The 23,060-nt window shown below is 41.0% G+C and overlaps 1 protein-coding gene across 1 annotated transcript in view; it reads left to right on the top strand.

Moving 5' to 3' along the window:
• Hecw1 (HECT, C2 and WW domain containing E3 ubiquitin protein ligase 1) overlaps positions 1-23,060 on the top strand; it is a 401,408-nt gene that overhangs the window by 323,671 nt on the left and 54,677 nt on the right. Inside the window, 3 exon segments of the mRNA XM_087196392.1 lie at positions 7,173-7,307; positions 15,368-15,473; positions 16,372-16,468. Coding sequence (XP_087052518.1) covers positions 7,173-7,307; positions 15,368-15,473; positions 16,372-16,468 — 338 coding nt within the window.

Here is a 23,060-nt window from a genome sequence, read left to right as displayed (position 1 = left end):
GCTGTGACAGTCTAGGAAGACTGGAGCAAAGATCAAAATGGCAGCTCATTTCTTTGTCATGTTAAAAACCTAAGAAAGGAGGACGCAGCCTGGGCCCAACTTTGATGGAGACTCTCTAGAGGTCTCATGTCTGGGACAAGGGGTACAGTTATCATACAGGGAGGTGGCGGGTCCTCAGGCACCATGGGTCCTGCCATAGGACAGGCATGGGCCTGAGAGGCCTATAGAGGTGCTACTACATCGAGTAAGCCACATCTTGTTTTGAGGAAAAGTATAATTTTCTTCAGAAAATGGAAGTTTTGAAGATATCTGCTCATCATCCACAAAATGATACATGACTTCTATTAAGTAACAGGAAGAGGGCATAGACTAAAAACAAGCTGAGGAGAAGCAGACAGGTGAAGAGGATGAAAATAAACTTGTTTAAGCTAACGGTAGAGAGATAAACAATAAAACTGACGCTATGGAAAATCAAATCACTGATGGAGCCTATAGTGGAGGAAACAGCACCCAACATAGAAGGAAGGGACCAGATTTCAATTGATGGAAGAAGGGGGCGGTGCAAATCTCTCCTAAAAGAAAACCTTACCTCCTTTTCTATGAGGCCCTTCCAACTACTCAGTTAACTAACACAAGCTCCCTAGACCCCTCACCCATTAACTCCGCTATATAGTGTGTGTGTTCTGTTTCTTGTGGTAGAACCTTAAGCTCCTTAAAAGCAAAAATCTTTGTTTTGCTCATTGATAAAACCACAGAATAGTGCCCAGCACCATAGTTGACACTGAATAAATCTGTTGGCTCAATGATTTATAGAGATTTCTAGAGAAGAAACCACAATAATAGGTATAGCAGCAATCATTAAATAAGTAAATAATAAATATTAATTATGAAGCCTTTGCTAATCTAAAATTATTAAAGTAGGCAAATTAATTGGGCTCATGTAGTTAAAATAATTCAAATATATCTCATAAAGATCTACAAATATTACTTGCAATTAAATGTTTAAAAACTAATTAAATTTTGTACCTGTGCAATGTCTTTAAGTAGGTTTTTAAATCCTATCAGTACATAATCATACTAATATAAAAGTTGCTTACAACAGAATAAAAAGCAGACAACCTCACATTCCTTACCCAAAAACTAAACTCTAGAAATCCACACAGCAATGATTATAACATACTGATGATGAGAAAGGTTTGTAGGCCAGTGATCCTACAGGCAAAGAAAAACAACCTCGTGGGCAAGATCAGAGCTTACCCTATGCTTTCACCTATCCTGATCAAATACCAAAAGCCATTCTCTAAGTGGATCACTCATGAAGCAAAACAAGAAATCAAAATTGGACAAATCACAGTTAAAAGAAGAAAAAAAAAGGACTAGTGATGAAGATTCAGACTACTCCAATCCAGAAATCTAAACATCAATAATTTTTGATATAAACTTTAAAAAATTTATCAGAGAAGCCTGAGTAATATACAGAAAAAGATGCCTAAAAAATAATACAATAACAATTTGGATCAGTGTCCCAAGACTGGAATAAAAAAGATGAAGATGCACCAAGAGGAAGAGTGGGTGAGGAAGGAGAGTTGTGCCAAGGTCCAAGACGGAGGAGGGGACACAGATCGAGTAATTTGCAGAACGAAGACTGCGTGCAGTTGCTTGACAAACTTAGAAGGCAGTTGTTTGGTGCTCCTCTTCCAAATTCCTACAGAAGATAAAATCAAACAAAACATGGTCTGTGTGACAATACCCAATAAAATCATGAAGGAAATGGGAAAAAACAAAAATAAGATAACAAAAGTAAAGTCAAACATAATAGATAGGCCAGTAGGTGGGAACGAGGGTACCCTTACATGCCAAAAGGAAAACATTTTCAGATTTGGCAACAAACAGATCCAGCTTATTAAGACATGTTAAGAAACAATTCAGAAAGTTTAAAAATTGAAGAATATTTATATAATGTAAAAAAACAATAGCAGAAAAAAGCAGTGGCATGTTAATGTTATATAAAGTAGAGTTCAGATCCATAATCATTAAATGGGGTCAGAGAAAAAATTTATATTAATCCATGACACAATTAAAAACACTGTAACCACACAGGTTACAAGCCAAACAACGCTGTATTATATTGAATAAGGAAAAATCAATGGGAAATAAAAAATGAAATAAAATCCTACACATAGTTGTATAAATGTTTGAAATCAATGTTAGAGAATATGGAAAAATCACGTTTTAAAGAGTAAAGTATATAATTGATAAAAAGTTGACTTGGGAAATATGATTTCCTTGATTAAGTGGGATAAGTGAGAAAACGCATTAGTGACTTACTTGCCTACATAGCTTTACTTCAGATGCAGGAAAGATGCATGGTTCATCTTATGAAACAATCCTAATTTTGCTACTAAACCAGACAAACAACACCTATTGGCACAACCTCTGCTCTATCCATGCCACAGAATACCGCTCAGTAGTTAAAAAATAGACCGAAGGCAGCAACATGGATGAAATCAGGAACTTTGCAAATGAAAACGCCATCCCCAAAGTGTTACATATCATATGATTTCATTTATATGACCTTCCTCAAATGACAAAATTACAGAAATGTAGAACAGATTTGTGGTTGGCCAGGAGTGAGGATTGGGATGGGCATGGGGAGGAGGTGGGCGTCATTATAAAAGGGCAGCTTGAAAGAGGCCAGGGGTAAGGAAGCTTCGGCGTGTCTTGGTTGTGGCAGTAAATACAGGGACCTGCGCAGGTGATAAATTTGCATAAAACTATGCACATAGGAGTACACATTAAAAACTAACAATGTTATTGTGTGGTGTTGGAAATTGAACCCAGGGCTTTCATATTGAACTACATCCACAGCCCCCTTTTTAAAAAGTTATTATTTTAAGACGAGGTTTTGCTAAGGTACTAAGTTTAAATTGCCCAGACTTGCAATCCTCCTCGCCTGACTTAGCCTCCCAGAGAGCTGGAATTATAGGAGTGTTCCACCACACCCAACTAAACCTAGACAATGTTAAACCTTTAAAAAAAAAAAAAAACCTATAGGCAAAACTCTCTTGAGTTCCAAAAAGCCAACATTAAAACATGAAATATTATGGGCCAAAGGTGTAGCTCAGTGGTAGGATTCATGTTTAGCATGTGGAAGGCCATGGGTTCACTCTGCAGCACTCAAAAAAGAAAGGGTCAAGTTAAATTAGACAGTATAAAAGTGACCCATCCAATCAAACAGTATTTCTCCAAAAGATTTAAGAGTCATTTACTACAAATAAATATATTATCACTAGCACTTTAATCAATAGTTTATAAACTATTGAGGAATTTCAGCAGATCATTTTAAGAAATGCTAGAAAAGTACTTTAAAAATGCATAAAAATATTGTTAGTAACAATAAAGTCTAAAATATTATATGCTCTCATCAGTATTACAGGAAAGGAAGTAAAAATCTAAAATTTCTTGTGAAGGAGACAAAATTATTATTTGCAAATGAAAATCAAATAGTTTATGTGATAACTTCTAAAAAAAGCCATTCCATCAGTCAACTTTCCGTTATTATGATGAAATACTTGGAATAATCAACTTATAAGGAGGAAAGGCTTGTTTTGGCTTATGGATTCAGAGGTTTCAGTCTATGGTCAGTAGGCCCATGGCTGTGAGGTCTAAGAAGAGGTAGCACATCATAGCAGGAACATATAAAAGAGGAGGCTGTTCACCTCATGGCACACAGGAAGAGGGCGATATCCCAATATTCCTTTCAAGGGCATGTCCCCAGTGACCTAACTTCCTTCCACCAGTCCCTACCTACTAAAGGTCCCACCCCCTCCCAATAGCTCCACAGGCACGGGGACCCAAGTCGTCAATATATGCCCCTTTGCGAGCCATTCAGGATCCAAACTATAGCACAATGTAAATATGTAAAACTGTAAACAGCGTCACATTTAGCAAATGGTCCCCAGTCATCTTCCAATGAAATTAAAGAACAAGAAAAGATTGCAACTGGCCCCTCTCATTTAACAATACTCTAGAACTTCTCACCAGTATTGCAAAAAAAGTAGAAAAGATAAAGGACCCCTTCCAAAGAAGACAAAATCATCATTACTTATAAGTGAAAAGCAAAGAGGATATATGTACCTATACAGTATCTTAGTCGGAAATATGAGTCTTTCAGGAAGACATTAGAACACTTTTACTAAGGGAAAAAAAGGTCTTTCATAGACTTGTTTAGAAACGGGAAATGGATATACTATTATGAAGAATGAATTACCCCCCACATCATTTGTAATCTTAAGGTGATTCTAAGCAAAATCGCCATAGAACGGTTTTAGAATTTAGTAAAATAAATATCAGTCTATCTGAAAAAATAAAAGTAAGCAGACAAGAATACCTAAGAAAATCTTGGAAAAAATGAAGAGGAAACTTGGCCTACACACCTTAGCTGGAAAGCTCACAGACTATTAGGACCCATGATAGGTTCCTGAGACAGAGTGGTGTTAATAAGAAATGTACATGTGATAAAACAGTAGAAAGCAGCTGATTTGGGGAAATGGACTATATGAAAAAATCATCAAGTTACAACTCATACCATACCAAATAAGTTTCAGAAAGATCCAAGTTTGGTGTTAACAATTAATTCACTATTTTTAAAAAGAATAATGCACTTAAAACATTTAACTGATCCCTAGAAAGCAATGACTAAGAGATTTGAGTTCATACAAATGCAAAAATTTTCTGTATTATAAAGCAAAGCATAAAAAAATCAAAAGCCAATGTGAAGACAGGTGTGGAACTAAGCGCACATTTAAATAATAAGATAATACCCAACAACAGCAGAAAAGACCAGCCATAGTAGCCTGTACTTTCTCTAATGAAATAAAAACTATGAGAAAATGGGCTTTTTTTGTAAATTCCATGAATTAAATTATAATTCACCTTTATTTACCATTTAACGTTTCTAAGAGTGCTTACAATTACACAGCATTTTTTGACAGCGTAATGAAAAGGAGCATACAGAATGAACTTCTGGTAAGATGGTAAATCTGTACAGCTGTCATGAAGGTAGTGTGTTAATACGGATCAGTAAGCTCAGATATTTCTCTAACTCTTACCTCAGTAATCAATTCAACTTCCAGGAATTTATAATAGGAAAGATGCATTATGTACCTGTACCAACTCCCTATGATGATTGTAATCATTCTGTACTGCAAATGAACACTAATAAAAATTAAAATTTAAAAAATTACTGAAATATACATAAATATAGGGACCCTATTTAATTTAATTTATAAATTTCTAGGCATGTTCTTGAATAATTAAAAGCCTCCTTTCAGTATTTATTAATTTAATTTATACTTGCATGTTTAGAATCTCATATAAACACAGTTTTATTTTTTATACTAACATTACAATCTTATTCAGATTTTTTTTCAATACTGGGGATTGAATTCAGGGCCTGGCAGTGAGCTACATCATCCCCACCCCTTTTTAAACATTATTTTGATACAGGGTCTCACTGAATCACTAAGTTTCCCAGACTGGATTGGAACTTGCAATCTTCCTGCCCCAGCCTCCCAGAATGCTGGCATTACAGGAGTGTGCCACCACACATGGCTTTTGTTTAGATTCTTACTTGTATTTTTTACATCATTGCCATCACTTGTTTAAAGTCCCCATAATAGTGACTTTACTAAAGTAGTTACTTCATAAAATATTTCAGATGTCATAATTGTTAGCAAAACAGTTTACCAAACTGTAGTTAGTCAGAGCAGTTTGCTGATCATGGTTTTTTTTTTTTGGTATGGGGATCAAACTCAGGACCTTACACTTGGGAGGCAGGCGACACCACCACTGAGCTAAATCCCCGGCCCTGATCATGCTTTTTAAAGCATCAATTACTGAGTCTAATTACTGAGCACTTCCCCTTCAGTTCTGGTAGGACAGACAGCCCATATTGAACCTGTGTGGGATGCTGTCTTGTGGGATTTTATTGCAGACCACAAATACCAGCTCATATGTTGTTAGAGTTGTTATTTAGCTTTGTCCTGGTGGCGGGGTGGGGGTGGGGGCATTTGTGATCTTCAAAACGAAGCAACTTCCTTGTATGACTTTTTGCAGATATCTTTGAAACCCTTGTTTACTATGACATCTAATACTTGAAATTATCAGCTCCGACCTCCCAAGAGTAATTTCTAAATCTATCAAGTGACATCTAAAAATATCTAAAACTAGCAGCGATTGAGGTCATTTAAAGCGCATGTCTTCAATCAACATTACACTTTGTTCAAAAGAGAACAATTGAAAGATTGTCCTGTAGTTTAGAAAGATGTTAAAAATAATAACTTTCTCTTGTATAAGAGGTAATTTTAAATTTAAAGAGTAGCTTTTGCCATGTATTGGAACACACACAATAATCAGACATGCCACGAGGATTTATGTACAAGAGTCTTTATTGAAACATTATTTTAAAATGGTAAAAAAATGTCAAACATTCAGCCATGAAGGGAACTGAAATTATTATATATCTGTCAAACTTAACACTCTTTACTCATTAAAGCTAAACATTAGCCATGAGCACACACATGTAACCCCAGCTACTTGGGAGACTGAGGCAGGAAGATTTCAAGTTCAAGGTCAGCCTGGGCAACTTAGTAAGACCTTGTTTTAAATAAAAAATAAAGAGTTCTGTGTGGTATCGCTCAGTGGCAGAGTGGTTGTGTAGCATGGCAAAGCCCTAGGTTCAGGACTGTGGGTTGGATCCCAGTACCAGGGGATCTCTGTGTTAGAATACTTAACAACTTAAGGAAAGGCTCAAGAAATAAAAAGTGAAAATTCTTGTAATAAAATTATACATTCGGACATGGAAAATGTATAGAACTATGCATATATGCATAGGAAAAGACAAAACTAGATATGGAGAGCACCAAAATATTTTGGCAGTTATCTTTCCCTTGTGCTATTTGGGGTGATTTGGGTTATCCCGTTCATTCAGCTAATGCGCGCACAGGCACGCTGTACCTGCAGGCCCATCTAGCCGGATGACTTTGGAGTAGATTGCAAGAGGTGTGGCAGGGGTGGGGGAGCAGAAAGCAGCCTAACACATGGGCCCTGTCCCGTTATAGACCATCTCCACACCTTTTCACACTGTGCTTCGTTTCCCTGCTTGTCTGCAGTCTTTTTTTGTGGACCACAACAGTCGAGCCACCACTTTCATCGACCCCCGCATCCCTCTCCAGAACGGCCGCCTGCCCAATCACCTGACTCATCGCCAGCACCTCCAGAGGCTCCGAAGTTACAGCGCCGGCGAGGTAATGCTGTCTTCACCCCTCCCTCCACCCGCACTGTGCCTGGTGCTCTGGAGGGGCAGAACTATTCGTGGCTGGGATCTAGAGCTGCCTGCTCCGTCAGAGAGGAAGCCACGTGCATAGTGTGCTCTAGAATAATAAGTGACTGCTATGGGGCACCCATGGGACTCCCTCAATCTGCCTTCTAATCACCTTCCTTCTGCTCTCCCTTTGTCCAAATCACCACCACTAAAAATCTCTCCAGTTTAAAGGAAGCTGAAAAGGCCATGTTAGGAGATCCTAGCACTAAATGCTAGAGCTGTTCTTCCTACCAGTCACGTGTGTGTGCTTACAAGATCATGGCTTACTGTGCACTCCATGTGCATAGTCATGCACTCCATGACTGATTTTGAACTGCATCTCCATAAGATCCTGGAGAAGACTTCAGTAGTGTATCCATGGACTAAAAACTAGGGAAGTGAGCCAGGTCCTATGAATAGTCTACTCTCAACCTGCTGTATCATCTTCCCTGGTTTTATATCTTCTTTCACTGCCATGGATGGTTTCCTTCTACTGAGCCATGAAAGGTGGCACTTCGTTGTCCTTCTGCATTACTCCCTAGACCCCATACTTTTCCTGTCTTTCTTTCTCAAGCCAAAACTGACATCAGTCAGTTCTATAGGATTGTGAGCAAATCCCTTCTTATGTCCTCACTGACGTTTCCCAAGAATCTATCCCTCTTCGTAGAAACCACCAGGATCTCAGGAGATGTAGGCTTAGAAAACCACTTCCTGTAAGACAGCTTGTAGTATTGGATTATTGTGAGGCAAAAATATGAAAAAAAGTGATATAGAGGAAGAAAGGAGTAGAGAGAGAAAGGCATGTCAGGGAGAGCCATTGTGGACCTCTCAGGGGAAACTGGAAAAATGATGACCCACCCAACAGCCATTCCCTCCAGGTAGGGAACATCAGTCTCAAGATGTTGTTGACTTATTGGAACTAATTATTTACTACTTTTTTGAAAGTAGTTCTCTGTGCACTCTGAGAGGCATAACTATTTCTAACCAGAGGCACTCATGGCTTAATGCCAGTGTGACAAAATAAATTTTTCTTTCATGGGCCATCTTAAGTAGTTTTGTTTCAGGACACTGCTAAAAACATGTTAAATCTTTCTTTCTGCATATAAGTAAAGTGTAGTTTTGGCCATGCAGAAAAGGAGTATTATATATCCCTGAACATTATGTGGATGTTGGGATTCTCTCGATGCAGATGATTTCCAACTAGAGAAAGCAGTGGCCCAGCTTCCCAGCTCGGCGTGCATATCCCCCTCAGTGGTGGCACTTTTGAAACACTTGAGGAAGTACAACATACAGTTTCAAAGATTATAGTGAATAGATTCAAAACTCTGCATCAACTTGAAATATGCCATTTTAATGTATTTAAAATGCCCAACCTCCTTAATATGATGGCAGTAATATCAGTAATAATATAGGGTAACTATGGGTAAGAAAGAAGCTGAGCACAGCAGACAGATTTACCACCAATAAAACAAAAACATCAAGCACTCGATGGAAGATTGATCTCCTAAAGACATAGATTATAAGAAATCATCCAATTATAAGAAATTCATCTGAAAATATAAATATTAAAAAACTTTCTAATGGAAAGAACAAGATTGAAGCCAGAGTACCATTTCCATTACCTATTCCGAAGCATTTATTTGATATGAGTGAACAACCAAGTATAGTTCCTCTCATATCAACATAATAGCAAAGTGGCACCAGCATCAGCAAAGAACCAGCTGGAAGACTAACATGTGACAGTGAAAGGGCATAATGGTGCATCCACCATCTGTCTCCTTCCTAATGCACCCACTCCAGACTCACTCTGAACGTTAGATGTTCAAACCTCACCCATCTGTCTGCCCATCCCATCCCTCCAGGTAAAGTTGTAGACCAACATGGAGAAACCAAGAAAAACAATAGAGAGCAGGTGGGAGGCAGAGGATGTCTGATCTAGAGGCAGCACAGCAAAGAAAACAAAGAGTCCACTTCGAAGAAAACAAATATGTGGTTCTTCCTGCTGTGACAACCCTCAGCTTAGGGAATGAAGAGACAGGAGGGACTTTGCTATAAAAACAGAGGAGGGACACCATGAGTCATGTGGACGGTGTTTGCTATAATGTGTTCTTGCTCACCAAACACTGATTTGGGCCATATCTTGCTATGAGCATTGTGAAATGCAAAAGTGTGAAACAATTGTTTCTGTTCTATTTTTGAAGCCAGGCTAAAAGTACAGAGTTGAGTGACAAGAGAAATAAGAATATGATTGAGTGCCATGAGAGACATTAGGACAAGTGCCATAGGCGTTCAGAAGAGGCCAAGGATAGTAGGTACCTTCTAAAATAAAGTATCTGACCTGGAACTTGGGAACTGGTAGCCTCCAGCCAGGCACAAAGGAAGAGAAAGGGCAGCCCTGCAGACAGCACAGAATCAGCAAAAGTGCAGAGGCAGGATGAGGAAAGATCTACAGGAAACAGTAGATCGTTCATGTGACCCCCACTGGCTGTGTCTTGGTTTTGGGAAGGCTTTACACACCCACTAGAAGAGCACATGGAATGAATTTGAGGAAGATATTGTGATGATTTTCATGTAAAAATGCTCATTAGAGATCATTTCACCTATTGCTTCTCGACAGGGGGACTTTTGGCATTTGGGATCAGGACAGTTTCTGAGATGTGAAATTGTCCCATAGCATTCCAAGACCTTTGCTTCCTATCCTGTCCATTAAATGTTCAAAGCGACCCCATTTCACCAGTCATTGTGATGGTGACAACAAAGGCAAAAATAAAGCAAAACAAAAAGCCCTGAACTAGTCAAGATTCTTCAAGAAACAGAACCGGTAAAACAGATGGATATGTGGATAAATGGATAGATAGATGAGTGGTGATGAAGTTAACTGGTTTATGCGTTTATGAATCTGAGAAGTCCCACATACGCTTTCTGCAAATGGAAGAACTAAGGAAGCTGGTGGCAAAACTTAGTTCAAGTCCGAAGGTCTCAGACCCTGGGGACTGGTGGTTCAAGTCCTGCACTCTATAGGCCAGAGAGCCTGGGGTGTTGGTATCCAAAGGCAGGAAAAGAAGGGTGTCCCAGCTCCATATGAGAGTATTTGAATTTGCCTTTTTCTGCCTTTCCGTCTGTCAACCATTCACTCTGGGTGAGTGGACATTCCTAACCACTCTGTAATTCCAATGCCAGTCTCTTCCAGAAACACCCTCAAAGATACACTCAGAGACAATGCTTTACCAGCTATCTGGGTATCCTTCAATGCCAGCAGTGGACACCTAAAATTAGCTGTCATACCCCTAAGCATTTCCAGCCCCCAGCCAGGTAGTACTACCACCCTGGTTAAGAATCATATTTTATAGTTCAGCAAACCAAAGAACTCAAGTCACTCAGGGAGTTCAGGAACACAGCTCAGATTTCCTAATCCTCACCCTGTAAACTGGAATCTTTAAAAGAAGACTGTAAAGGGCAGGAAGGAGGACTGTGCAGGATTTGAGGGAGAGGCCCCATAGAGGCCATTGCCACAGTCCAGTGGGAAGTGAGGAAGCCACTATCATTTGGATGTTGAATGTCTCCCAGAGGCCTGGGTAGTAAAGGCTTGTTCCTCAGGCTATGCTACGTGGAGGTGGTGCAAACTTTAACAGTTGGGGCCTAGTGGCTGGTAGTGTGGCTTAACAGTAGAGTGTGTGCTTAGCAAGTACAAGGTGCTAGATGCGATCCCCAGCAACCACCCCAAAATTGAGTCGTTGGGGTCATGCCCTTGCATGAAGGACCCTGGCCCTCTCCTCGCTGTCTTTTGCCTCCTGGCTATGAGATGAACGACTTCACTCCACCATACTCTCCCATCATGATGTGCTGCTCACCACAGGCCCAGAGCAATGCGTCCAATCACTCATAGACTGGAACCTCCAGAACTATGAGCTAAAGCACTCCTTTTCTCTCTATACCTTGATTATCTGGGATCTTTTGTTACAGTGATGGAAAGCTGACTATTGCCAGGCCCAAGTCAGGGTGGCAAAAGAGGGAGAAGACAAAGGTTCACGGGTGTGGAGCAGAGTGTAACTGGAGCTTCATCAGCAGATGGGAGCCCCAGTGCCGGCTTCTCCTAGAGGAGCCACGTGGCTTTGCACCTCCCTTTCCTTTTGGGTGAAAGAGTACATAGGGTTGTAACTCTCAGACGCATTCCCTGTCAGTAAGGAAATCACTGAAGGTTAACAACTGTGTTCTGTCTTTACTGTAGTTAATAGTATCATTTAATATTTATAAGGAAAAATAAGCAGAACACATCATTTTTATCACCTTATCTCTTTCAGGTTAGGAAAATCACTAGTCATAGAAAATTTCTGGAGATAGACACATAAAAGCTTAACAGTGGCCACCTGCCTTGCAAGTGCAAGGTCCTGAGTTCAGTCCCCGGTACCCCCCCCCAAAAAAGCATAACAGTGATCGTTCCGGGGAATGGCAAAGGGGCTGGCAGGGAAGAGAAACTTTTGACTTTAAAGCAGACATGACCTCAGTGACTCTTAGCAGTGAGCTGCTTTTACAGCAAAAGTCACTGCATAGGCTCTGTAGACATAGAGGAGTTTTCTTGAGGAAAGCTCGCCTTTGGAGAAAAAAGTAATTTCTGCATTGCTTCTTAAAATTGGTAGATGTCTTCTTCATGCTATATGACCTATACTTTATGATAGGTTTTGCTGGAAGTTTGTAAAATTCAGACACCTTTGAAAAGAAACTAATTATAAACAATATGTGATGAGGGTAGAAAACATGGACAGATAAGGTAAGCATCTGGGGTCAGTCCTCAGTGCCTTCAGAAGTGGGAGATTGGATCTCGGTGTCTGTGCCTCTGCTTTACCATTATGAAACCTTGGAGGTAATTCACAGGCCTCACATGTCTCGTGTGATATTTCACTGTGTGGATCTATTATCACTTAATTCAAGGATTTCTGCATACGTTATGTTTTTTGCCCACTTTTCACTGCTCCATTAAACAACCCAATGTATCCAACAACCCGTATCTAAATCTGTTTTGTTTCCATAAGGAAATTCTGAAGATTTTGTTGATTTGGTTTTGTTTGACATTACTGGGGAAGGAACCAGGGCCTTACAGTACTGAGCTATGTCCCCTGCCCTATTTATTCATTCATTCATTCATTTATTAATTTATCCTTTTATGTGTTTAATTTTTATTTTTGATACCAAGGATCAAACTCAGGACCTCGTGCTTGCAAGGCAAGCACCTGGCCCCTGTATTTAATTTATTTAGAAACAGGGTCTTGTTAAGTTGCCAAGGTGCCCAAACTGGGCTCAAACTTTGCATCTTCCTGTCTCGGCCTCCCAGAGTGCTAGGTCTATAGACAAGAACCACCACTTCCAGCTGAAAACTTTGTTAATGATCCTTTTTTTTTTTAAAGCACACAAGGTATCTAATGATTATGGAAATTCATCATTTGAGCCTTTCCTCTGATTTTGTTTTTTTAATCGTCAGGTCTCCAGAAAGAAGATTAGCTGATCATTACCCAAATGCTGTCCTGCAATTTTCAATCGCAGCTTTTAAAAAGCATGCTAGTATACATGCCTACATCGCAGTGCTGAGGATAAGCTTGCATACCAGTCACTGGAAGCTATTTTCTGAGAGTATCAATTCTGTTTTTTCTGGAAAGCTAAATGTTTGAAGTTTACATATTTACAATTATGACTAAAGCAATCAACATATAAAAAATATTTTTAAAATCCTAAAAGTAGGCTCTACTTACCCAGTCATAGAATAATCAATCGTAGCATGTCTGGGGAGAGGCAAGCCACTGGGGGACATTCTCATTCTGTCTCCCTCTTTCACACACACACACACATACACACACACAAAACCACACACTTACCCTGAGAAACCCAGGCCAAAAGGGCCAAACAGCAGAAAATTTGACTCTTGTACTGTTGGTGTTAAATGAAAACTCCAAGCTTCTAGTCACCTTCCGTTGTTGAAAAAGCAACGTTGGCATCAGGTTTGCAGGGAAACTCAAGTCAGTTCTTTGGGATGGATTGTTTAAACCCGAGCAGGGCGAGTGCATTCTAAATTCTAGCTAATTTTTAGAATCCCCAGAATTTCCTGAAGGTTTGATGGAAATTGACTTCCTCTCTATCAAGTCCTGGGTCTCAAATTGCAAAAGACTCTTTCTGTCTCACCGTGCTGAGATCTGGGCTCTGAGTTATCCATGACCAGCCCTTGACAGATGTTTGTGCCTCAGGGAACCTCAAGCCTACCTGTCTCCCGTGTTTCCTCCAGCTCACTCAGAGGTGACCGGAAGCCTATTTGTCAGTCTGCCTCTGGGGTTGCTGGACTTGATGGGGATTCTGAATTTCCCAATCCAGTTTAGTTTTGCAGTGAGCAGGTGACCTCGGGAAGTAGGCGCCATTTTCCCCTAAGCATATCTACAACACAGGACTTTCCTGCGAGAGCTTGGATGAGAAGGGAGCTCTTCCTGTTTCAAAACCCTATTCATTTTGGGGTGACCCACTAGATACCTTCACTTGAGGTGAGACAGCAGGGGTCTCTTGAGTTCAGTACACCAAGCCTCCTCAATCTCAGATTCCAGATCTATCTACTTCTCCCATTTCTCTCTGTAACTGATCACTTAGATGATGTACAATTGAGTGGTCTTTGAGAATTCTGTCTTTTCATCATCAAACATATCTTAAGCACACATTAAGTTGGACCTGACAGTTCTCTCCCAGGAAAAGAGCCATATTGTTTCAGTCCCAGAGAAATTTTACACATTAATTAATTTATGAAGGAAAAAGAGAAGTGTGGGGACTCCATACTCCATAATCTATTAGTCGGTAAACCTCTTTCACCCTTTTTCACAGTAACCATTTAATTGAGACTGGGAAGTGCTGCTGCAGAAATAGCAGCTTCCAAATCGTGGTGTCTGAGCCAGGCATGGTGGTGCACACCTATAATCCCAGCACTCCAGGCACTGAGGCAAGAGGATCGCTTGGAGTCTGAGGCCAGCCTGGACTATATAGTGGGTTCATGGACAGCCTGAACTACATAGTGGGACCCTGTCTCAAAAAATAAAATAACAAAAAAAATTCTTAGTGTCTGTCTGGGCAGAGCTGAGAGCTAATGACAACAAAGTGAAAAATTCCCCAAATTGGTATGTGCTATTTCCATCTCCACCAAGTGAGCCATGGGCAATAAGAAGGACCAGGAGAGAGAGAAGATGGTGGTGCACCCTTCACACTTCCAGAAGAGCAGTGAAGGCTACCACCTGCAGATAATGAAATGGTAGCACGTCGCTGTTTACAAAGGATGCTATTCTTGGTATGAAGTGTAAAAATAAGACCCAAAGGAATGCCAGCAATTACGATGATTTTAATTAGAAATGGCTATTTGTCTGACATTGCAGATGGCCTAGTCTTAAATGACCAGTGTGAAATTGACTTGACCTTTCTAGACTTTGTGTTAATTTGTAAATTCGGTTTCATCTTGCTTCTCTTGCAAAATTTATGAGGATAGGAAATACTCAATATCTCAATTTTAAAATTTAATAGATCCTCCAAGTTCTAAATCAGGAGAATAAGCTTTCTATCATGATACCATGGGCATTCAGCAAAGAATTTCCTTTGAGAGTTGCCAGCCCTTTTTGTAAGAGCAAATTCATACCACATTCAGTATTGAAGTTCAGTGCTACCTCTTGGAAATGATACAATTTATGTGGAATTTATCTCTCACATAGTTCTGATGAGAGCTGTTTCTTAGTCTATTCAATGTATTTAATAACATCCATGACATTTGTCACAATCGCTTTCTTAACTATAATATATAATACATCAAACACTCAATCATTTTTAAGAAACTTGTTTATTTTTTCATTATGTGAAAGATTGTAACTTTATTATTTTTTTAAGCTTAGATGATGTCAGCATCATTTACCACTCATGTTGAAAAATTGTTATCAAAAGATCATCTGAAATTGATGACAGATTTTCAGTCTTACACTTTTATTTTTAAATTAGGCCTCAGAAGTTTCTAGAAACAGAGGAGCCTCTTTACTGGCCAGGCCAGGACACAGCCTGGTAGCTGCAATTCGAAGCCAGCATCAACATGAGTCATTGCCCCTGGGTATGTATTCATGTTTCTTTGCACCTCTGGCCACCCAGTATTTAGCCTTGTTTTCTTATCATGAATCATTTAATACTTAAGAGTCTGTGTTTTCTCTCTCCCCTGTTATGACACTTTCTCCACAGCCTTTTGCTCCTATACTCTTGTCCTTTTCCTCTTCCTTTTCCCCTCACTGTGTCTTTCTCCCTTCCTTCCTCTCTCTTCTCTTTCCCAGACCCTCACAGATCTTCTTCTTTATCCTATTCTATGATTTTTTGCCTCCATCCAGAAGAGTATAGTTTAAGTGCGGCAATGGGCTTCACTGTTGCAAGATGCAGTTTTCAGTTTATATCTCTCTTTCCCTGTATGGATAGGAAGAGCTGGCATAGCTTTTATTCCTAACCTCAGCTACCTGTTTCTGGAACACAGACCGCTGTCTGAAAGGAAATGAGGCGAAAGAGTCTGAATTGTGGGTATTTCCATCATCACAACAGGGAAAACAGTAACCTCAGCCATGGGTTCTATCAAGTGCTCAGGAAAAATTTCTTAGAACTCATGAAAAATCTACTGCCACAATAACTGTGGCAAGAGAACCAAGAAAAATTAGAAGTGAAGAGAATGCTTCTTACAGGAAAGCTATTTCATTCTCTTTTACCTGTTTCCACAGAGATGAGTTCACACCTAGCAAAGTACCTGACATACTGTGAACGATCACTTAGACCTTGTTCACCTTTAGTTTGAGCTTTCAGAAATAATAATGCTATAGTTCACATTTGAAAAATAGAAGAGCTTACTTTTTTTTGATGAGTGCTTCAGGCTTCCACATTCATTCTGCTATCAAGCGGGCAGCTTCCAGGCATCAGAGAAATTATCTGTGGCTGCAGACTCAACCACAACTCTGCACTTTTGTCTGTTTCAGCATATAATGACAAGATTGTGGCATTTCTTCGCCAGCCAAACATTTTTGAAATGTTGCAAGAGCGCCAGCCAAGCTTGGCGAGAAACCATGCACTCAGGTAGGCACATCCCTCACCCCCTTGGACTCCCTCGTTGCATTGCTGGTGGTAAAAGCTCTCTGTGGAGAGAAAACAGAGGCTTATGAAGCATTTTACCCGTGCATTTAAATTCCAACTTAAATATCCACAATGAAAAGCCCAGGGCTACCAGTGTTCTGGAAAATGGCACACATGTGGTCATATTGATGAGTTATATGTTAGTTTTGTGATGCTGAAGTGATGCCCATTGATTCTGAGCAAAGCACAGAAAAGGAACAACATAGCTTTCATAAAAAAGTATTTCTGGTGGCATCAGCCTATAATTCCAGCACTCAGAGAAGCTGAGGCAGTAGGATCATGTTTTGAGCCCAGTCTGAGCAACCAAGTAAGACTCTCTCACAATAAAAAAATTTTAAAAGAGGGTAGGGATGTAGCTCAGTGCAAGGCCCTGGGTTTAATTCCCAGTACCACAATAAATAAATAAAAATTATGTAAAGCACTATAAAATTCTGTTTTAATTTTGAAATACAGTTGTTTAATGGTAAACCAAACATACAGGGACCATACTCAAATGCAAAAGCAAATACAAAGTTCAGTGGTACCTCCCTTCATGAACTTGATTCTTCCCACAATTCTGGTGGCAAACTGAGTTGGACGAGAACCGAGTCAAATTAAATGGTTAGGTTCAATGTTGACCTTACTGGGAAATTTGATTTGATGTTTGTCTAGTTTGGTCTGCAGCCAGAATCGAAGAGAGAATTCAGTTCATGAACCGAGGCACCACCGGTATCCAGTATGTTGTAGCTACCTAACTCCTAATATCCATTAGGGTCATTCTTGAAACTGAATTACTTTGTCTGATGAGAAGGCTGGCCTCCTAAAATGACAAAAAGAAAAGTGTCTCCAAACCTCAGTCTTTGTTTTCACAAAGAAGTTCAAACACCTGCGCCTTCAGTGGACACCCTGAGGATATTTGGGAGTTGAGGCTGTGCGGCCGGGAACTGGAGCTCTTACTCCAAGCCCAGGAGCTGCTGACCCAGACACGTTACCCAGTCCTCCACCCTCGCCTCCTCGTTACTGGCTCTGGTCTCAGTGTGGCCATTGCTGAGATGCTGAAGTGAGGATGTGTGGAAGCACTGGCCAGGCATGTGGGGACCATGTCGATGATGGCCTTTGCTTCTTCCTTTCCCATCTGATGGAATCGAGGACCTGGCTGGTCCCTGTAACATCCTCTTCCCTTTCGTCGGTCAGGTCTTTGCCAACCCCTCCAGATTGCTCATTCACTGCTCTTCCTCCTGCTCGCCCCTCAACACTGCTTTTCCCTGCAGTTTCACTCTGTGTAAGTTTGACCCATCACCACCCACCCAGCCTCCCCACCGCCGCTGGCCCTGTCCTCAGCTCCTCCCTCCTGGGTAACGTTTACCTCTGCACATTCTCTCCTCCACTCCTTCTCCCTGCCATGGTTTGGGTTTGGATCCTTACTGGTTCTCCGCTGCACCTTACAGGAGTCTCTCATAAGATAACCCGTTATCACCCCACCATGGCCAGCTAACTTCCAATCCCACAGATCGAATCTTGTCCCTACTGCCCTTCAAAAAAGACTCCAGAGACCCCATGATGTAGGAAATAGATAAGCACAGGATCCTTTAGTCCATGGCCTGCAAAGTCTGGCCCTCACCTAATTCTCTATCCTGAGCTCAGTTTGACGCTCCTGGAGTCTTCCACTCACACCAGACAGCCTGTTTTCTCTTCGACCTTTGTCCTTCCTAGATGTCTTTTCTGTTATGGGCATCTCATCCCATCGCAGATCAAATGTAGAAACCCAGCAACCAGGCAGACTTTATTATTTCTTTTGTCTGGCTTTAGTAACATTCACTTGTACCTCTAAGATATATTTAGATCACATATTCTGTTGTTTACTGTATCTCTGTATACAACGTCGCAGAGGGACCTCTGTCTTCTTCAACTTTATATCTGCTCTGCCCCTCAGAACTTTGTCCTCTACCTTTAGATGAAGACAGGAAATGCTAATTACTTTCAGAGTAAGTAAAAGATCTTTAGCATGAACACATCAATGTTAGTGTGAGAAATTATCACCTTCACTGACACATCTTACATAAGAACTTTAGCACAAGACATTCTTGCTCTCACTTACATTGAAGGGGGTTTGGGTTTATTGTTGATGTAGTGGGAATTGAACCCATGGCCTCACTCGTGCTGGGCATGTGCTGTACCACTGAGCCATATCCGCAGCCCCTGGTAAATGCTTAAGAATTGCCTACTTGAGTTTCATTAGTGTACCACAGAGGGCAGTGGCATGCTTGGTCTTTTATCCAGGGGCTGCTCTTTAACAAACATACATACATAACAGACATACATACATAACAGACATACATAACAAAGTGGGAATTTTCAAGGGATTTCCAGGGAATTGTATTATCTGAAAAGACTCACATATTTCGGCTCTTGAATAGTTTTTGTTACTGATTCTATCAGTAAGTAATGTCAATGCCTGGGTTGTTTGTTTGTTTGTTTGTTTGTTGGAGGACTTTGAACTCACCAAAGGAGCTAGAGTCCCTTTTTTTAAGAGTCCCATTTTAATCTTTAGAAAAGTTTTTAAAAATATTAATCCCCTGTGCAAAAAGAGTAGAAAGTCTTTCCAAAGGAGAGTGAAATGTTTTAGCCCTACAGTGTGATATCACATTATAACAAACTCCAAGAAACTTTAGAGATTTTTGTCAAAGTGCAGAATTGTACAGTTATGGAGAGGACTTGACATCAGAGTGTATTGGGAGGTATCTAGGGTAGAAATAACCTTTTTAAGGTTATGGATGCCTTTGAAAATCTGATGCAGGCTATTATAGACTCTCCCCCATGTGTAAACATAAATCTGTGCATAGAATTTCAAGCAGTTTGTGGACCCTAAGGAGACTCTGGCCCCAGGTCGAGAGCCCAAATATCCCATCAGAAACCAAAGGCCCACGGTGACTATCAGAAATGACCGAGAGGGCCTAGCACTCAAAGGCAGAAAGAAAAGAACAGGAACTTTCTGTTCAGGAGGTCAAGGCCAGGGGAAACAGGAAGCTGGGGCTGCTCCCTAAGACTAAGCTTCTCCCTGCCCCTGAGTGCCGTATGAGAGGAGTCAGACCCATCTAATGGTCTGAGAATTGGAAAGAAAACTCCCTCTCCTCAGGACCCTGCCCAGAACAACTTACTGCTTCCTCCCTGGTCTTCAGGTGGGGACCTGACATCAGTTCAGCCAATGTTATTCTCAGGGAGACAGGAAATCTCTCTCTTCAGTCCACCAAGCCAGTTGGAATTCTCAGAAAACTATTCAGCAGACAAAAGTGAAAATATAAACAAGCCACACTCAGAGAGAGACAATGAAACCAGAAAACAGAGGTTCATTGGGATCTCTTTAGGTGTAAAGGGCATGGCAGCAATCCTGAATCCTTCAGTCTTGCCTTCAACTAGTATTTTTAGTGTGCAGCTATCCTGATAATGTATTAAGTGTCATGAACACCGTGGTCAGAAATTAGTGATAGTAGATAATTTCCTGGTGCAGAAGACAAGGCCGTACATCCTACATAGAATACAGGCAAGACTTCTTTCTCTGAGTAGGTCGTGCTTAAGCTGAAACCTGAAGAATGAGAAGGAATTGTTCCTCAGATCCAAGGTGGGGGCCAGGGAGAGTGTGCAAAGTCCCTGAGATAGGAAAAGCTTGATGTCCATGCAGGACAAAGGAAAGGCATCGCGGCTCAAGGATAGGCTGGGAGAGATGGAAAGCCCATGGTGATGGTGGAGAGGGAGGCCTGTTGACAGTGGAAAGGAGCTGGGATCATTCTTTGAAATGCAGTTTTATTTGAGAAGCAATTAAAACGTGTTCAGCAGGAGTGAAATATTATTGCATTTGTGTTTTTAATGATCTCTAGCACTGCTCTATGGAGAACAGCTAGGTTGGATGAGGGGCATAAGATGGAGCAGATGCTATGCACCAGACGATTAGATTAATGCACGTGAGAGGTGATGGTCATGTGGATGCTGCTGAGCCATGGATGGAGAGGAGGAACATCTTGGGGATACAGAGATGGTGGGGGATGATGACAGAATGGGTATGGTGGGCAGTGAGGAGTAGGGGACAATCCAGAATGACAACCAGGCCCCCAGCACCAAAAACAAGACAAAAGAATGCTAGTCAGAAGCTGGGCATGGTGGCACACTCCTGTAATCCCAGCACTTGGGAGGCTGAGGCAGGAGGATCACTATGAGTTCAAGGTCAGCCTGGCCTACATAGCAAGACCCTATCTGCAAAAAACCAAGAGTGAGGGGAGGATACGAGAATGAAGGGCAGTCAGAACTACACACAGCAGCCAAGATGTAAAGACAGCCTAGGTGCCCATCAAAAGATGGACAAAGAAACTGTGGTATTCATACACAGTTGAGTATTTTTCAGCCATACAATAGAGCGAAATTTTGTCACTTGTCAAAAAATGGATGGATCTGGAGATTTGAGTTGAATGAAATGAGCCAGACAGAAAGGCAAATCTAGCATATTCTTCCTAATATGTAGAATGTAAAAAAGATGACAAGAAAGTAGAAGGGAGACCATTACTACACAAGAGGAAGGGAGTAAGGAGGAGCGGGTGTAAGAGCAGACAGTGGGGAGATGAATATAATCCAAATACATTATATGCATGAAACCTCCCTGAAATGTGACACTGGGGGGAAGGTGGAATAAGGGGGTGCAGGGAGGAATTGATTAAAGTATGTTATGTGCATGTATGAATACATGAAATCTGTATAACCAACATGCACTGTTAAAAAAAAAGATGTGGAAAAAATGCCAGCCAGGTATGGGGCTTCTGCAGGTAAATGGATAGTGGCATCATCTACCGAGATGGGAAAGAGTGAAGGAGGAACTGGCTTGAGTAGAGGAAAAATGATAATGATTTATTTCATTTTGAATAGTGGGTTTTGAGGCCACAATGGCAAATGTCAAAGAAGCAGGTGGCTCACTGGTCCAAGCCCTGAGTTGAGAGTGCATGCGAATTTTCCTGATGCCCAAGGGACGAACAGAAGAGAGACAATTGGTATTATCACCTTCAGATATCTTCTCCTGTTCTCAGCTCTCTTGGAATGGGGTCCCAGGATGTTTGGAGAAACCTCACACCCTTGAGTCTAGGTGAGATGCTCAAGATGATAAAGGGTACATGTCAGGTGGGGAGTCACCTACACCCCAGGGAAACTGCTTAGCATTCAGACATGCGCTCGTGATTCACGTGAGCGGCACAATGATAGAACTACTGCGCTGAGAGGCACTTTCTGTGCCCGAGTGGAGGTAGCCCTCTCTGGACTTCCTTTCCCTTAGGGACCTTGAGAATACCCTTTTCCCCCCCAGCAGAGAGACCAGGGTTTAACCAGATGCAGTCCCTTGGGACAGCAGGATAACATGCCCTGTGGATGTTACCATTGGGAGAACATATAAATTAGACAGTCATTTGTGGAGCTGAAGGCAGTAAATCAGAGGAGCAGGTCCAACATGCTCTTCTTCTTCTTCCAAAGAAGAGAGCTAAGAGGTGGCATCAGGACTTGGAGGACAAAGGCAGAGAGAGAAGCAGGTGGTGGTGGGAGCTGGCAGTTGTGCCCTTGGCTGGGCTTGTGCTGCGGCAGGTGTGGTCCATTCTCCATGCCCCAGGTAAAGCCGCTGTGAACATCCTCAGGTTTGGCTCATTGCATTTCCTGCAGCGATGCTTTACCCAGACGGAGAGGTTGAAGTCCAAGGCACTTCACTGTTCAGTCTCATTTTGTTTATATTTACAGAGACCAAAAGTTTCCTTTGCCTTTAAGAAAAAAACCCCCACACCAAAAGGTCAAGTTGAATACATTTTTTCCTGAAAATGGGCAAGTTATGATGATTTTAAATCACAGTAATACAATCAGACAGAGCAAAAAGCTGTATCTGCAGTATAAGTAGACTTAAAAACTATCCCTATGTTACCATTGAAGGAAACTGAGGAGGGATGACATCCCTTTCTATTATTTCTTACAATTCCAATATGAGTCTCAAATTATAAAATTAAAAATAGAAAAAGAGTTAACATTTTTCTTAAAACCAACCCTTAATTTTTTTTTTTTTTTTTTTTTTTTTTGGTACGGGGGATTGAACTCGGGACCTTGCACTTGCAAGGCAGGCGGCGGAACCACTGAGCTAAATCCCCGCCCCAACCCTTAATTTTTCCCAGATTTCTGCTATATCTTGTCAAGGAAGGCAAAAAAAAAAAAAATTAACTCCTTTGAAGCCTGCATACATGGAATGATTATTAAGTGTGGTGTTGGTAATAACCGAATAATATCGAAGAGCCAAATTGCAAAGTTAATTTGATCAATACAAATGCTACTTGAAAAATTTTTATGAGTACTTGTTTACATAGTGATTCCATTCATTGTGGGGAATTGGTACATGTACATAACACATCTCAATTCTTTTTTTTCCCCCCTCTTACCTTAGACTCCCTGTTTTCTGTTTTAAATAAATGCTACTTATCTATAGACCTATACTTGAAACAGTTTTCAAGGTTGGAGGATGTGAAAAAGGTCCAGAAGGGGGAGCTGG

This window comes from Heterocephalus glaber, unplaced genomic scaffold, assembly GCF_053883595.1.
Source record: "Heterocephalus glaber isolate CG9 unplaced genomic scaffold, H.glaber_assembly_v1.0 deba00001610, whole genome shotgun sequence".
Classification (NCBI taxonomy): Eukaryota; Metazoa; Chordata; class Mammalia; order Rodentia; family Bathyergidae; genus Heterocephalus; species Heterocephalus glaber.
This window is presented reverse-complemented; position numbering and strand designations above follow the sequence as displayed.